This window comes from Carcharodon carcharias, chromosome 9 (assembly GCF_017639515.1).
Source record: "Carcharodon carcharias isolate sCarCar2 chromosome 9, sCarCar2.pri, whole genome shotgun sequence".
Taxonomy (NCBI): domain Eukaryota; kingdom Metazoa; phylum Chordata; class Chondrichthyes; order Lamniformes; family Lamnidae; genus Carcharodon; species Carcharodon carcharias.
Window position 1 is genome coordinate 22,070,490 of NC_054475.1, and position 16,892 is coordinate 22,087,381.

The following is a 16,892-nucleotide window of genomic DNA, read 5'->3' on the forward strand; positions in this document are numbered from 1 at the left end:
TCCAACTCAATTCCTTAGCTCGTGACCTGCTCTATTTAATCATAACTCTCACTCCAGACATTTCCCAGTGTTGGCAAGTGGACTGAGCTCTCAGTCACTCTGGACTTTAACTTTCTGTCTCTTACCTGTACATTGGCCAAAGTTTGTTCAGTGGCTGTTTTCTCCCTGATTGCTCTCTGGAGCGACTCCTTAGCAACAAGCTCATACTTGAGTTTTTGCTCCTGCATTTCAATCATGCTTTCCTTCATACTGTCTCGCGAGTGATTCTATGGAAAAAAATCAGTGAATGCTATTTCCCAGCTGTTCACACAACACAGTTCGAAGGTCAGTGTTATCGGCCAGAGATGGTATATGTTTCTATGATCAGACCGCTGCACAGAATTATTGGTAACTTCAATAGCTTACTATTAAAAACTTAACTCTATGAATTATTTGGCTTTCTCTGGATCTGAGTATTAATTTCCCTTCGATCACAATTTCAGGTGGGGCAAGTGCAAAATGAGATTCAATGGCCTCAGTTTCATGCCTGGGGTATTTCACCATCAGGCCGCATTTAAATGCAACCGGTCCATTTTCCACTTGTGAAGAGGGTGTAAAGTGACAGGAGCTGGGAAAAACTGGGTGGCTGTTGGCCACCTGCCAGCTTACAAGTAGATGACAGAGTGGGTTTAAAGAGGGTCTCACAAGGAGGGCAAGTGGGCGTGAGGGGAACGTAGGGCAGGAGTGGCTGCAAATTCCTTTATGGGACCTGGAGAAGCACACCTGTCACTTCTGACCTCTTAAGGCATTGTTTTTCAATTTGGGGCCTCTTCATCTACTCGCCAGATGAAGTCTTGCTTCATCCCAGTGGGTTGTTGGGAGAAATCAATGGTTTCTCTGCTCAGGCCTCAGTTAAAATGCCATTGAGATCCTATTGACATCATAGAACGCCAACTGGCATTCATGCACAAGGATCTGACTGAGTTCAGTGGACACCTCATCCTCCATTAAACCTGCAACATTAAAATCAGAACCAAGGGGGAATGGAGTTGAAAATAGAGCTCAATTTTAACTGCTTGTTGACTCTGTTACCAGCAGGGAGTATATAAAGCTCTGGTCATTGTATCAAATCTATCTGAGTGGATCTCTGATCACTTCCCAGTTCTAAAACTTTTGATCTTTATTTTGCTGAGCTCAACTAATGAACATACAAACAAACCAAATCAAAGGAAAGAAAGTGGAAGCGGATCCATCCGGCCTCTTCCATATTCATTTGGGATCATTTCTGCACAACCAGATCCATATCTGCATTTCCTATCCACCACACCACCCCACCACCCCCTCACCACCCACCAGACACACAAAAAGGCAAAAAGTGAAAAAAACATAGGCCTATTTAGACAAAAATTGTACCTCCCGTCATCTGGCCTTTGCTCACACTCCTTGTAAAGCATTCCATCTACCAACAATCCTTTGTGAAAATAATTCATTCAACTACCCCCTTCATTCTTCTAGTTTATCAGATAAACCTGAGTTCATACTCTTGTTACCAACTTACCAACCAGTGGAAACAAACTATTTACGCTCTCAAGACTTTTCATAATTTTGAAAACCCTCATTAGATCTATCCAGCCTTTTCAGTTTCAGTGAAGAAATAGCCTTGGGTAAAATTTTTCACTCAGCGGATGGGTGCACACCTGACCTGACCGAGTGTAAAATGATGCGCGGTGATGTCAGGCATGCGCTCCGACGTCATCGGGCATTCGAGCAATATTCCAGTCAACGGGCACGTGCCAGAGTCAGCAGCGTGCCCGCCAACAATTCAAAGGCCTATTAAGGCCATCAAAAAGTTAATTAAAAGAAAACTTTCACTGCCCGTCCAACCTTACAGTTGGCGGGCAGGCGAAAGGCCTTTGCACTTTTTTGGAAACCTCATCCACGAGCGGGATAGGCTTCCAAAAGCAAATAAGAACTTTATTTTTTAATTAATAACATGCCCCAGCTTATGTGACAGAGTTACATGAGGGGATGTGTTTCATTACATTTTTATTTTTTTAATTATATTTTTTCATATATCCTCATCTCCCTGAGGCAACTCTCTGCCGCAGGAAGATCATGTAGCATGTGCTCATGCGCATGTGTGAAGGTCTCGCTCACCCCACTCGCAATCCTCCCCCTGCCCGCACAGGCAGAGTTGACCACTGCCACTCATGTTTGACGCTGGGCGGGCCTTAATTGGCCCACCAGCGTGAAATTGCCTTCCGGTCCTGATCACAGGCGTCTTTTCGACCACCAACGCCGAGCCCGCAGGCCAAGGGAAAAATTATTTTGAGCCTCTAGTAGCTCTTTGTGTCAGTGCAGTGAATTCTCACTGTACTATTTTTAGTAACTCTAATATCCTTCCTATAATGGATGACCAACTCCAACTCTGATCTAATTAATGTCTTGTACATGTCCAACATTACTTTTTTGCCTATATATCTATTGCCCCCTGTATAAAACCCGCAATTTACCATTTGCTTTATTTATAGCATTTATGTATCTGCATCCCAAGATCCTCCAATTTATTAAGAATCTTGACTGTTCAGGACATTCCCTTTCACTGCTCATTTTTTTGAATAAGTAATACTTCATATTTTTCCTGTTGAATTGCATTTGTTAATAACAAAATTGCATTTGTTAATAACATCACACTGTCCAACTTCAAAGCTTTAATCTGAATGATACTTTTCCGTTTAGACATACATTAGCAGACATTTTTAACTCAATGATTTGCAGAAATTAGCTCAGCTCAGAATTTACTTCTTTAAATATGTCTTTCTTTCTGTTACCTGTGCCCAGATGTGTAACTGATTCTCAAGTGACTGCAGTTTACAACGCATTGAGTCATCATCCAATTGCACCTAAGAAAGCAGAAATAACGATTCAATTCAAAGTCAACAGCAGATAAGAAGAGCCCATATGATCCTGGGCTAAAATATGTTCATCCTTAGAAAATTCATCCCACCTTTAGGCAGATGAGGTCTCATATAAATTTTAAAGTCATGTCTGATGATGTCATTGGCATTGCAATGCATTTTAACTCATGAGGCTGACATGGAGCCAACTCTGACACCTCAAACATGGCAGAGTCCATAGAGTACCCAAGAGGCCAAGGTAAATTTGAATAAGTAACTTTTAGCTTGAATCCTTGTGGCCCTCCTGTGCTCACTGCACCACCAAACCTACCTTTACCTCGGCTGGTTTATTGTAAAGTAGGTTTATGGGGGTAAGGATTGATGGGTCTATCTGTGTGGTTTAATTACATTTGGAGTGCAAGCTTGAAATCATCAAAATAAGCTAGCTACTTGACATGCTAATGAGTAAACATGGATACTGTCTTAGTATGTAAGGTCTGAAGGGAATTTGCATTTTTAGATAACTGAAGAGATTTGGATTTCAAAGAGATCTTAGTCTGTTTACAACTAGCCAGATAAGCAGGCTAAGGCATGTGTTTATTTTCCCAAAGGTTACTGACAATATTGGCAACATGAAAGTTTTTATACCATGAGGGAGATACAGCTTCAAAGATATATGGAACAATAGAATTTACATATTAAAAAGAGAGAAACATATATTAAGGAGAATGAAAGTCCATTTGGGGAGAAGGCCATGTGAGATCTAACAGGAGTGTTAGAAGCCGCCAGCCATGTGTGAGTAAGTCTGCTCTATAACGAAACTGAAGTTGGGGAAAAGCCATTTGGAATTCCACTGTAAAGTGGGTATTGCGTTAACTTGCTGGTACTGTTTTAAATCTAAAATCTATTTTGTGCTGTTGCCTTGGAGGGGATGGAAGTAGGAGCCAGGTTAATTATAAATTTTAGGAGTTATTATCATAGCAAGTAATTGTAGTCTTATATATGTATGCTTGACATCTTTTATTTTGTTAATAAATATTTTAATTTAATTTTTAAATTCTCTAAAGTTCTTGGTGGCTTTATTACTTTGGAATTCAGTGTACACAGCTTCTCGTAATAAATACAAATTGCAAAACCGTTGTGATAGTGTGAACAAGTTTCCCTTGTGGATTTGGTCCACCTGGTACATATCATCTGCCACGTCATAACCCTGGTCCAAAGGTACCTTGGGCTATTTTCCATGTTCAGCCTTTTGGAGTTGTGTTCTTGAAGCTGTTGATCAGTTTTTGCTGGTTTTTCTAAATTACTATATACCTGTCTGCCTTCCTGGTTACGGAACTGTGTTGTGTGAGAGAATGTAAAGAAACATGGGAGGACAGGGGCTGGAATCTAATTAAGAAAATGCAAAGGATTAGCCTGTTATGTTATACCTCCCTATGCCATGTCAGCACTGGCTACCTTGAGACTGAATTGGAGCACAGAAAGAGTATTCAATGCTACTGCAACAACATCAAGCATTGTTGTTGGAAATACTATTATAAGGCTATTGAATTTAAATTTAAATTTTCTATTTAACACAGGGTGAAATGCCCCATGGGCGACCTCTAGATCTTATTAGTTCAAAAGCCATGATCCTGTTGCATCTAGCTTGATTTTAAAATGTTATCAGTAACTATTAAACTATTTACTGTAAAAAAGCAACACAAACAAAGCTTGTATGTGTTGTGACATACCTGCACAACAAATTGTTCTTTTAGTGGCTGGTATAAATATCATTGGCCTTACTAATAAAAATAGAATGTATCACACCTTAAAATAAGTACCAAACTGAAAATATTGAATTTTCTTGAACATGTGTAATTAAATATTACTTTGTGCTAGGACCTGGGTTAACATTCACATTAAATCCTGCCTTGTGTCTGCTGGATTATTTTTCACTTCCATTCCAGGAAATTTGCTTGGCTGGAAGTATATGACCTTACAGGACAGCCCCTTCAAACTAAAAACTCACATGCACATATGGAATAACTTACACACCATGGTCTCTTCAAGACAACAGATCATTGACAATCTGCCTACATTCTGCTTATTAACAAGTGAATATAAGTACACACCATCCTGATTTGGACATATACCACTGTTCCTTCATTGCCACTGGGTCAAAATTCTGGAATTCTCTACCATCTGGGAACACCATACAACAAGGACTGCAGGCAAGAAGACCCACCATCATTTCTCAGAGAAACCAGGAATGGGAGATAAGTACCACCTTTGTCAGCACTTCCAACATCTCTTGAGTAAATGTACAATGAAATGGAAGATTTTGGATTCAACAACCAGTAAGAATTGGCAGTAGATTGTTCACTCCCTTCCTACCTTCCATGATTTCTCTGTCAGCTGCAAGACTGTTGCAAGTAGCTGTTGTAGAAGACCGAGCTTCTTTTTTAGCATCAGCTCACGATGCAGAGCTTCCTACAAGAGAAATACGCATTTAGTGACAATCAAAACACAATCTGATAAACTCACATTTTTGCTTGAGTATTGAAACTACATTAAATCACTAAATCTACACATGTTGAATTACAGTTATTGAATTTTGATGGTGACAATCTTGAGCTATACATATATAAAATGACCGAACCCATTTACTGTGGTGAGTTTGGACTGTATGTTTTAATGAGATATTAAATGGTCATTGCTGGTTTCAAACAAAGAAGTGTGGGGTATTACCTTTAGATATTCTGAGAGCTGCTGGATCTCCTGCAAGACATGAATTACAGGTAAAAAAAAAGTAACAAAATTAATTATTGATGGAGGCCATTCAGCACATCAACCTCCTCCTTTCATAGGAACCTCAATCCCTCCACCCAAATGCTTCTTGAATGACCACAGGCTTCTACACCACTACCCAGAAGATAATTGTAAATATTAATCACCATTTGTGAAAGGTAAAAGCAAAATACTGTCAATGCTGGAAATCTTAAACATAGAAAGCGCTGGAACTACTTCTTCAGACCTGAAGAATAATCATATTCAACCTGAAACATTATCATTTGTGAGGTGTTCCTGACATCAATTCAAAACTTGTTTTTTATTAGCTGTACATGTCAGATTGACCCATAAACATGGCATAATGTTCAACAGTGCTTTCAACTTTTCTATTCCACTGAGCATCTTATTTCTTTCTTTCATACATCTCCTTTCAAGACTGAAAAGTTCAAGTGTCTGTAGTCTTTCCTCATAATTCATTCTTTGGATTGAAGGGATCAGCCTTATTTCTCTTCTTTGTACTTCTTTTAGGGCTTGGTTATTTCCACCTTACATTGGTGACCGAAACCTAATGCTCAGTTTGGGTTTCAGACCTCATTATGTCCTTAGTCCAAATATAGACAAAAGAGCTGAATTCCAGAATTGAGGTGAGAACGAATGCTCTTGATATCAAGGCGGCATCTGATGAACATAGCATCAAGAAGCCTGAGCAAAACTGAGGTCAATGGGAATCGGGAGAAAACTCTCTGCTGGTTGTAGTCATACCTAGCACTGAAAACATTATGGTTGTCGGAGGCCAATCTTTTCAGCTCCAGGACATCACTGCAGGAGTTCTTCAAAGTGGTGTTCTAGGTCCAATCATCTTCAGCTGCTTCATCAGTGATCTTCCATTTAATGTAAGGCCAAATGTGGGAATGTTTGCTAATGATTAAACAACGTTCAGCACCATTTTCAACTCCTTTGATTAAAAAAAGTCCATTGCTGCTTGCAACAAGGCCAGGACAACATCAAGGGCTATTAAGTGGCAAGTGACATTCGCACCACACAGGTTCCAGGCAATGAACATCTTGAACAAAAAAGAATCTAACCATTTCCCTTGACATTCAATACTGTTACCATTGCTGAATCCACCACTATCAGCAGCCTGACAGTTACCATTGACCAGAAACTGAACTGGATCAGCCATGTAAATACAGTGGCTACAAGAGCTGGTCATAGGTTGGGAATTCTGCAGCAATTAACTCACCCCCTGACTCTTCAAAACCTGTCCACCATCCACAAAGCACAAGCCAGGAGTGTGAGGGAATACTCTCCACTTGCCTGGATGAGTGCAGCAGCTCCAACAACACTCAAGAAGCTCAACACTACCTAAGACAAAGCAGTCCCCTTTATCAGCAATCCAGCCACCACCTCAAACACTCTCTCCTTCCAGCATCAGGCGCATTTCACAGTTACAGCAATTTGCACCAGTAACAAGATGCACTGCAGCAACTCGCCAAGGCTCCTTCAACAGCACCCTCTAGTTCCACCACTTCTACTGCCTAGAAGAACATCACAGCCTGCAAGCTCCCCTCCATGGCACACACAATCCTGACTTGGAAGCATATTGCCATTCCTTCACTGTTCCATCACTCCCAGGGTCAACATCCTGGAACTCTCTCCAAACAGCACTGTAGGTGTCTTACACCATATGAACTGCAGCAGTTCCAGAAGTTGGCTCATCTTCTTAAGTGCAATTAGGGATGGGCCTTGCCAGTGATACTCACATCCCAAGGACAAATTGAAAAACATGAAATGCAGCATTCAAAACGTAGTTTAACCAGGGAATCATACAGCATCAGCATTACTCCTTCAGGCTTAAATACGACTGATAATAGTGTACAAAAGCAAAATACTGCTGGAAATTCAAAACAAAAACTGAAAATAACTAAAACACTCAGCAGATTGGACAGCATCCATAGAGAGTTAAACAGATTGATGATCTTTCACAAGAGCTGGGAGGCAACGGCATAGTGGTATCCTCATTGGATAAGCAATTCAGAAACCCAGGGTAATACTCTGGGGACCAGGGTTCAAATCCCACCATGGCAGATGGTGGAATGCGAATTCAATGAAAATCTGGAATTAAAAGCCTAATGGTGACCATGAAGCTATCATCGATTGTAAAAACCACTTGGTTCACTAATGCCCTTTCAGAAAGGAAATCTGCTGTCCCTCATCTGGTCTGGCCTACATGTGACTGCAGACCAGTAGCAATGCGGATGACTCCTAAATGCCGCCTGTTGTATCAAACTGCTACAAAGTTCCAAAAAAGGAATGAAACTGGACAGACCACCAGCACTGACTGACATGGAAATGCACTAGAAATGACAATGGCAAACTCAGCCCTGTCGACCCTGTAAAGTCCCCCTTTAACATTTGGGGGCTGGTGCTAAAATTGGGACAGCTGTCTCATAGACTAACCAAGCAACAGCCTGACGTAGTCATACTCATGGAATCATATTACAGACAATGTATACGCATCCCTGGGTTTGTCTTGTGGCGGTACAGTGGTATACAGTTGGGAGGGAGTTGCCTTGGGAGCTCTCAACATCGACGCCAGACTCCATGAAGTCTCATGAAATCAGATCAAACATGGGCAAGGAAATCTCTTGCTGATTACCACGTACCACCCTCCCTCAGCTGATGAATCAGTGCTCCTCCATGTTGAACATCACTTAGAGAAAGCTCTCAGGGTGGCAAGGATGTAGAATGTATTCTGGCTGGGGGACTTCAACGTCTGTCACAAAGAGTGGCTCAGTAGCGCCACCACAGACTGAGCTGGCCAACTCCTAAAGGACGTAAAAGCTAAAAACTGCAAAATAAAAATACCTGGAAAAACTCAGCAGGTCTGGCAGCATCTGCGGAGAGAAACAGTTAACGTTTCAAGTCCGTATGACACTTCAACAGAGCTAAGAACTAAGTAAAATTAGAAAAGAGGTGAAACATAAGCTGGTTGGGGAGGTAAAGCTGGACAGAGAGCCAGTGGTAGGTGGAGACAGCCAAAAGATATCATAGACAAAAGGACAAAGAGGTGTTGAAGGTGGTGATATTACCTAAGGAATGTGCTAATTAAGGGTAGCAAGCAGGACAAGCAAGGTACAGATAGCCCTAGTGGGGGTGGGGTGAAGGGAAGGGATCGAAATAGGCTAAAAAGTAGAGATAAAACAATGGATGGAAATACATTTAAAAATAATGGGAATAGGTGGGAGAAGAAAAATCTGTATAAATTATTGGAAAACAATGGGGGATCAGAAAGGGGTGGGGATGGAGGAGTGAGTTCATGATCTAAAATTGTTGAACTCAATATTCAGTCCGGAAGGCTGTAAAGTGCTTAGTCAGAAGATGAGGTGCTGTTCCACCAGTTTGCATTGAGCTTCATTGGAACAATGCAGCAGGCCAAGGATGGACATGTGGGCATGAGAGCAGGGTGGAGTGTTGAAATGGCAAGCGACAGGGAGGTCTGGGTCATGTTTGCAGACAGACCAAAGGTGTTCTGCAAAGTGGTCACCCAGTCCGCGTTTGGTCTCTCCAGTTTAGAGGAAACCGCAATTGGGAGCAACGAATACAGTAGACTAAATTGAGAGAAGTGCAAGTGAAATGCTGCTTCACTTGAAAGGAGTGTTTGGGCCTTGAACGGTAAGGAGAGGGGAAGTAAAGGGGCAGGTGTTGCACCTTCTGTGGTTGCATGGGAAGGTGCCATGGGAGGGGGTTAAGGTGTAGGCGTTGATGGAGGAGTGGACCAGGTGTCCCGGAGGGAATGATCCCTGCGGAATGCCGCCAGGGTGGATGAAGGGAAGATGTGTTTGGTGGCATCATGCTGGAGTTGGCAGAAATGGCGGAGGATGATCCTTTGAATACGAAGGCTGGTGGGGTGATAAGTGAGGACAAGGGGGACCCTATCATGGTTCTGGGAGGGAGAGGAAGGTGTGAGGGCAGATGCGGAGGAGATGGGCCGGACACAGTTGAGGGCCCTGTCAACCACCGTAGGTGGGAAACTTCGGTTAATGAAGAAGGAAGACATGTCAGAGGAACTGTTTTTGAAAGTGGCATAATCAGAACAGATGCGACGGAGGCGAAGGAACTGAGAGAATGGGATGGAGTCCTTACAGGAAGTGGGGTGTGAGGAGCTGTAGTCGAGGTAGCTGTGGGAGTCGGTAGGCTTGTAATGAATATTGTGGACAGTCTATCACCAGAAATTGAGACAGAGAGGTCAAGGAAGGGAAGGGAAGTGTCAGAGATGGACCATATGAAAATGATGGAGGGGTGGAAATTGGAAGAAAAATTAATAAATTTTTCCAGGTCCAGACGAGAGCATGAAGCAGCACCGAAGTAATCATCAATGTACCGTAGAAAGAGTTGTGGGAGGGGGCCAGAGTAGGACTGGAACAAGGAATGTTCCACATACCCCATAAAGAGACAGGCATAACTGGGGCCCATTCAGGTACCCATAGCCACATCTTTTATTTGGAGGAAGTGAGAGGAGTTTAAGGAGAAATTGTTCAGTGTGAGAACAAGTTCAGCCAGACGGAGGTGAGTAGTAGTGGATGGGGATTGTTCGGACCTCAGTTTGAGGAAGAAGCAGAGAGCCATCAGACCATCCTGGTGGGGGATGGAGGTGTACAGGGATTGGAGATCCATGGTGAAGAGGAGGCGGTTGGGGTCAGGGAATGGAAATTGTTGATATGATGTAGGGAGTAGGAGGAATCACGGATGTAGGTGGGAAGGGACTGGACAAGGGGAGAGAGAATGGAGTCAAGATAGCAAGAAATGAGTTCCGTGGGGCAGGAACAGGCTGACATGATCGGTCTGCCGGGACAGTCCTGTTTGTGGATTTTGGGTAGGAGGTAGGAGTGGGCCGCCCGAGGTTGGGAGACTATCAGGTTGGAAGCTGTGGAAGGAAAGATCTCCAGAGGTGATGAGGTCAGTAATAATCCTGGAAACAATGGCTTGATGTTCAGTGGTGGGGTCATGGTCCAGGGGGAGGTAGGAGGAAGTGTCTGCGAGTTGACGCTCAGCCTAAAGGACATGGTTGCTAGACAGGGTCAGCAGCAGGTGGTGAAGGAACCAACAAGAGGGAAAAAACATGCTTGACCTCATCCTCACCAACCTGCCTGCCACAGATGTATCTGTCCATGCCAATAACAGCAGGAGTGACAACCGCACAGTCATTGTAAAGATGAATTCCCGCCTTCACATTAAGGATACCCTCCATCGTGTTGTGTAGCACTACCACCATGATAAATGGGATAGATTTTGAACAGATCTAGCAACTCAAGACTGGGCATCCATGAGGTGCTGGGGGCCATCAGCTGCAGCAGAATTGTGCTAAACCACAATCTGTAACCTCATGGCCTGGCATACCCACCACTCTACCATTACCATCAAGCAGGGGGATCAATTCTGGTTCAATGAAGAGTGCAGGAGGGTATGCCAGGAGCAGCACTAGGCATACCTAATAATGAGGTGTCAGCCTGGTGAAGCTTCAACACAGGACTACTTGCGTGCCAAATAGCATAAGCAGCAAGTGATAGACAGAGCTAAGTGATCCCACAACCAATGGATCAGATCTAAGCTTTGCAGTCCTGCCACATCCAGTCATGAATGGTGGTGGACAATTAAAGAATTCACTGGAGGAGGCTCCGTAAATATCCCCATCCTCAATGATGAGGGAGCCCAGCACATCAGTGCAAAAGATAAGGTTGAAGCATTTGCTACAATCTTTAGCCAGAAGTGCGCAGTGGATAATCCATCTTGGCCTCCTCTGGAGGTCCCCAGCATCACAGATGCCAGTCTTCAGCCAATTCAATTCACTCCACATGATTTCATGAAACAGCTGAAGACACTGGGATAGTGCAAAGGCTATAAGCCCTGACAATATTCCGGCAATAGTACTGAAGACTTGTGCTCCAGAACTTGCCACGCCCCTAGCCAAGCTGTTCCAGTACAGCTACAACACTGGTATCTACCCAACAATGTGGAAAATTTCCCAGGTATGTCCTGTACACAAAAAGGTAGGACAATTCCAACCCAGCCAATTACTACTCCATCTGTCTACTCTCGATCATCAGTAAAGTAATGGAAGGGGTCATCAACAGTGCTATCAAACGTCACTTGCTTAGCAATAACCTGCTCACTGACGCCCAGTCTGGGTTCCACTAGGGCCACTGAGCTCCTGACCTCATTACAGCCTTGGTTCAAACATGGTCAAAAGAGCTGAACTCCCAAGGTGAGGTGAAAGTGATCGCCCTCGACATCAAGGCAGCATTTGACTGATTGTGGCATCAAGGAGCCCTAGCAAAACTGGAGTCAATGGGAATCAGAGGTAAAACTCTCCGCTGGTTGGATTCATACCTAGCACAGAGCAAGATGATTGTTGTTGTTGGAGATCTGTCATCTCAGCTCCATGACATCACTGCAGGAGTTCCTCAGGGTAGTGCCTTCTGCCCAATCATCTTCAGCTGCTTCATCACTGACCTTCCTTCCATCATAAGGTCAGAAATGGGGATGTTCACTGATGGTGGTACAATGTTCAGCACCATTTGCAGCTCCTCAGATACTGAAGCAGTCCATGTCCAAATGCAGCAAGACCTGGACAATATCCAGGTTTGGGCTGAGAAGTGGCAAGTAACATTCACACCACACAAGTACCAAGCAATGACCGTCTCCAACAAGAGGGAATCTAACCATCGCCCCTTGACATTCAATGGGATTACCATTGAATCCCCCACTACCAACATCTTGGGGATTACCGTTGACCAGAAACTGAACTGGACTAGCCATATAAATACAAGAGCAGGCCAGGGGCTAGGAATCCTGCAATGTGTAACTCACCTCTTGACTCCTCAAAGCCTGTCCACCATCTACAAGGCACTAGTCAGGAGTGTGATGGAATACTCTCCACTTGCCTGAATGAGTGCAGCTCCAACAACACTCAAGAAGCTTGACACTGTCCAGGACAAAGCAGCCCATTTGATTGGAACCTCATCCACAAACATTCACTCCCTACACCACCTTTTGCACAGTAGCAGCAGTGTGTACCATCTACAAGATGCACAGCAGGAATTCACCACAGGTCCTTAGACAGCACCTTCGAAACCCATGACCACTACCATCTAGAAGGACAAGGGCAGCAGATAGATGGGAACACCACCACCTAGAAGTTCCCCTCCAGGACACTCACCATCTTTCTTGGAAATATATCGCTATTCCTTCACTGTTGCTGGGTCAAAATCCTGGAACTCCCTTCCTAACAGCACTGTGGGTGTACCTACATCACATAGATTGCAGCGGTTCAAGGAGGCAGCTCACCACCAGCTTCTTAAGGACAATTAGGGATGGGCAATAAATGCTGGTCCAGTCAGCGAAGACCACATCCGGTGAATGAATAAAACAAATCTGAAATATTAACTCTGTTTCATTGTTCGCACATGCTTTCAGAACTGCTGTTGCCACCATTTTCTGGCAAGTTTGTTATATTGTTAAACAAAAACAGAATTACCTGGAAAAACTCAGCAGGTCTGGCAGCATCGGCGGAGAAGAAAAGAGTTGACGTTTCGAGTCCTCATGACCCTTCGACAGAACTTGAGTTCGAGTCCAGGAAAGAGCTGAAATATAAGCTGGTTTAAGGTGTGTGTGTGGGGGGCGGAGAGATAGAGAGACAGAGAGGTGGAGGGGGTTGGTGTGGTTGTAGCGACAAACAAGCAGTGATAGAAGCCTCTGCTTCTATCACTGCTTGTTTGTCGCTACAACCACACCAACCCCCTCCACCTCTCTGTCTCTCTATCTCTCCGCCCCCCACACACACACCTTAAACCAGCTTATATTTCAGCTCTTTCCTGGACTCGAACTCAAGTTCTGTCGAAGGGTCATGAGGACTCGAAACGTCAACTCTTTTCTTCTCCGCCGATGCTGCCAGACCTGCTGAGTTTTTCCAGGTAATTCTGTTTTTGTTTTGGATTTCCAGCATCCGCAGTTTTTTTGTTTTTTTCTTTGTTATATTGTTACCTTATCATGATTGAACATAGTTGATGTATAGTCTACTGCCATTTCAGATCTTTTCACAGCCTGTCCCCAAGCTAGTTCTACAGCAATCACTAGGTATGCTTAGCATTTTCTCCCCCAGTGTAAAAATGAGGTCAATTTTCCAGTCAGGGGCTTATTTCTCTACATGTTACAAAACGATCATTCAAGTTATGAGACGTTCTTAATGCCAAATTGTAATTATTGCTAGAATGCTGCTAATTGCTTGTCATCAATGACCCCCTCCCAAGTAAGAAGTACTGCTTGTGAAAGGATCGACCGAAACAGTGCCCCTAGTGGAACCATCAGTGTACTTTTTCTTTACCTCATCGAGAACAGCAACACCGCATCTGTAAAGAAAAATATTGAAAATAAAACATAAGGGACATGCACTGGGTAAGGGATTCCAACTGAAATGGTGTGATTTATCTCTGTAAATGCTATACTGCTCCTACAGGCTGTATATATGATAAATGCGTGTTCTGTATGTCAATGATAATATTCATGATGCATGAGCTACATATTGGCCGGGATTTTCTGGCCCCATCGCGGGCAGGACTTACCATGGGTGAGCCAGCGCCCCAGCCAGAAGTCCATTGACTTGCGGCAGGACCTGACGTGCAGAAAATCCCGCCCATTGTGTTTTAGGTTAGGACAGTTTCATGGGGCAGCAACCAGAGCAAAAATGGACACCTTTGCTCAGATCGCACTTCGCTTCTTGTCCAGTAGTTTGATTTCACCTACCTTGCTCACGATGCAGAAACGAGATAAAAAATTTACAAAGAATTAGCAAAATGGCGGATACTAAACAAGGCATTAGATCAATGAGTACTGGTAAGAATCAAGTCTCAGAGTAACAGTGTAAGTGATGGTAGGCATATACATACTCTGTTTGTTGGCTTGCTTCCTTCTTCATGAGTTCACCGATTTCACCAGGAGTGTCTGAAGGCACCTGTGTGGCTGTTCAAAAAAAAAAGAGAAACTTCAGTTGCACAAATACAGTGATTGTTAAAGTTCTCCACAAAAATGCTCAGAAGCAATTAGCATGTTAAAATTGACTTGTTTCTGTAACAATGTGTGATATTTGCCTCTGTTACATTAGTCCATTAATGGATAGACATAATATATAAATAAGGAACAATTATACATTGGCCCACATTCTCCTCTGTGGTGAAAGAACAGCACTCATCATTCACCTTGCTATCAGCTGACCGCAAGAGTTTGTGGGCTTGTTTTGCCTAAACCCTAATTTCCACATATCTGGCATCCATTTCAAAGAGGAGCCCTTCTACAGTGGACCTGTGGCATCTGTGAGCAGTGCAAGAAACGGCAATACTTTCCACTAATCAGACTGAAGAATCCTCTCAGATTTACGCAAAGTCCAAACCAGAAAGTTTAAAGCATGAAGTAGAAATTCGATTTAAGTCATGTCCAGAAGGCCAAATAAAGATTGGAAAAGACATCTCAGAACAAGAGAGTGACAGAAGAAATTGGAAAGAAGAATCACTTTTATTTTTAAAAAAGATCTCCATTATTAATTTGCTCCTAAGGGAATGAGACGCCACACTTTTAAAATAAAATTTTCGGTTTGTTCAGCAATAATTATTACTTGCTACACTGTTAAAACTCATTGACTCCTGAATGCAGCAGTCCCAATATTTTCAGCCATTTCTCATGGGGAACGAGTGGACAAATACTGCCAGTGCACACCTTTGCAACCGTTTCAATACAGAGTTGATTGATAAGTACTGCAGTAGTGTGCCCTGTGGAGCAGCAAGTTATCTCTGACAGCAACTTATGAATTGAAGGTGGGGCAGATTAAATTCAGCAATTTTACCAGCAGCTGTGGATGTGGGGGTTGGGGGGGGGTGTTGGGGGGTTGCTGTGTGGCAGGGAGGCTCAAGTGACCTGACCACCTGTGGGCCAATTGAGGCCCTGAAGTGGGCATCCTGCTGCTAAGATTTAACTCAGGAGGTGGGGGACGCCCACACCATGCTAAGTGTCTTGCTTAAGCTAGAGGTGGGGGGTGGGGGTGGGGGGGTGGTGTGTGTGTGTGTGTGTGTGTCCCACCACACCTCCCAGGTTCACTGGAGGGCCTTACCGAGGTGTAACCCTTCCCCAGGTTCCCCTGCACCCCTCACCAGCTTTTCTGCCCTGACACCCCACTTCCCTCGAACCTGCCCAATTAGGTTAAGGGATAGTTCAATAGAGATGCAGTAGTTAATATTTAAGGGGATATTTTAGCATGCACAGAATAGCTACAATCCAACGAGTAAGAAAAATTCCAAAGGACGGACACACCATCCATGGTTAACTAGGAAGGTTAAAGATAGTATCAAACTTAAAGAAAAAGCATATAATTGTGCAAAGATAGGTGGAAGGCCAGCAAATTGGACATAAGGAATGGCAGGAGCTGCCGGGGGCGGTCGTGGAGCTGTCCGCTGCCCGTGATTGGCTCTGCACCCCAATTTCACGTGGACGGGCACATGCGTGAAAGAGTGCTTCAATCTTCCTGAGGCACAGAGCTGCTTTGAAGCGCTTTTTAAAAAAATAAATAAATACAATAAAAGTTTAGGGAAACAGTCACGTGAAGGGGGCATATTTGTATTTTTCAAAAAAAGTTTTAATTTAATTAATTAAACTTCGTGGATGAGGTTTCCTAAAAAATGCAAAAGCCGCTTGGCCTTTTTGCCTGCCCACCAACTGTAAGGTTGGACAAGCAGCGTAAAATTCAGGTTAATCACCTAGTTAATGGCCTTAATAGGCCTATCGATTATCAGTGGGTGTACAGCTGACTCCGGCGTGCACCCGCCAAAAGAAATATTGCGTGATTTCGCGATGAAGTCGGGACACACACCCGATGTCATCGTGCGTCATTTAGCGTTCCAGCGTGTCGGGCATGCACCCTCACACTGAATAGAAAATTCTGCCCATAGAGAATGAGAGAAAGCTAGCCAGAATTATAAAAACACATAGTAAGAGTTTTCCTAACTATTTAAAAAAAGAAAAGAGTTAACAAAGTAAGCATTGGTCCTAAAGAAAATTGTTTTTCAGAATTGATAATGGAAAACCAGGAGATGGCACATGAACTGAACGGGTATTTTGCACCAGTTTTAACTATAGAGGATACAAGTAACATCCCAGATGTAACTATAAACCAGGAAATAGAAGTGAGAAAGCAAGTCA

The 16,892-nt window shown here is 43.5% G+C and overlaps 1 protein-coding gene across 5 annotated transcripts in view; it reads right to left on the reverse strand.

Moving 5' to 3' along the window:
• LOC121281842 (TRAF3-interacting JNK-activating modulator) overlaps nt 1-16,892 on the reverse strand; it is a 51,503-nt gene that overhangs the window by 19,880 nt on the left and 14,731 nt on the right. For all 5 annotated transcript variants that reach the window (XR_005943965.1, XM_041194891.1, XM_041194887.1 and 2 more), the window contains exons 3-8: nt 14,594-14,666; nt 14,032-14,056; nt 5,607-5,636; nt 5,253-5,348; nt 2,811-2,882; nt 126-266 (exon numbers count right to left, since the gene is read on the reverse strand). Coding sequence is in view for 4 of the 5 variants with exons in the window: in XM_041194891.1 (XP_041050825.1) it covers nt 126-266; nt 2,811-2,882; nt 5,253-5,348; nt 5,607-5,636; nt 14,032-14,056; nt 14,594-14,666 (437 nt within the window). In the remaining variant the exon portion in view is untranslated. The remainder of the gene's footprint in view (nt 1-125; nt 267-2,810; nt 2,883-5,252; nt 5,349-5,606; nt 5,637-14,031; nt 14,057-14,593; nt 14,667-16,892) is intronic.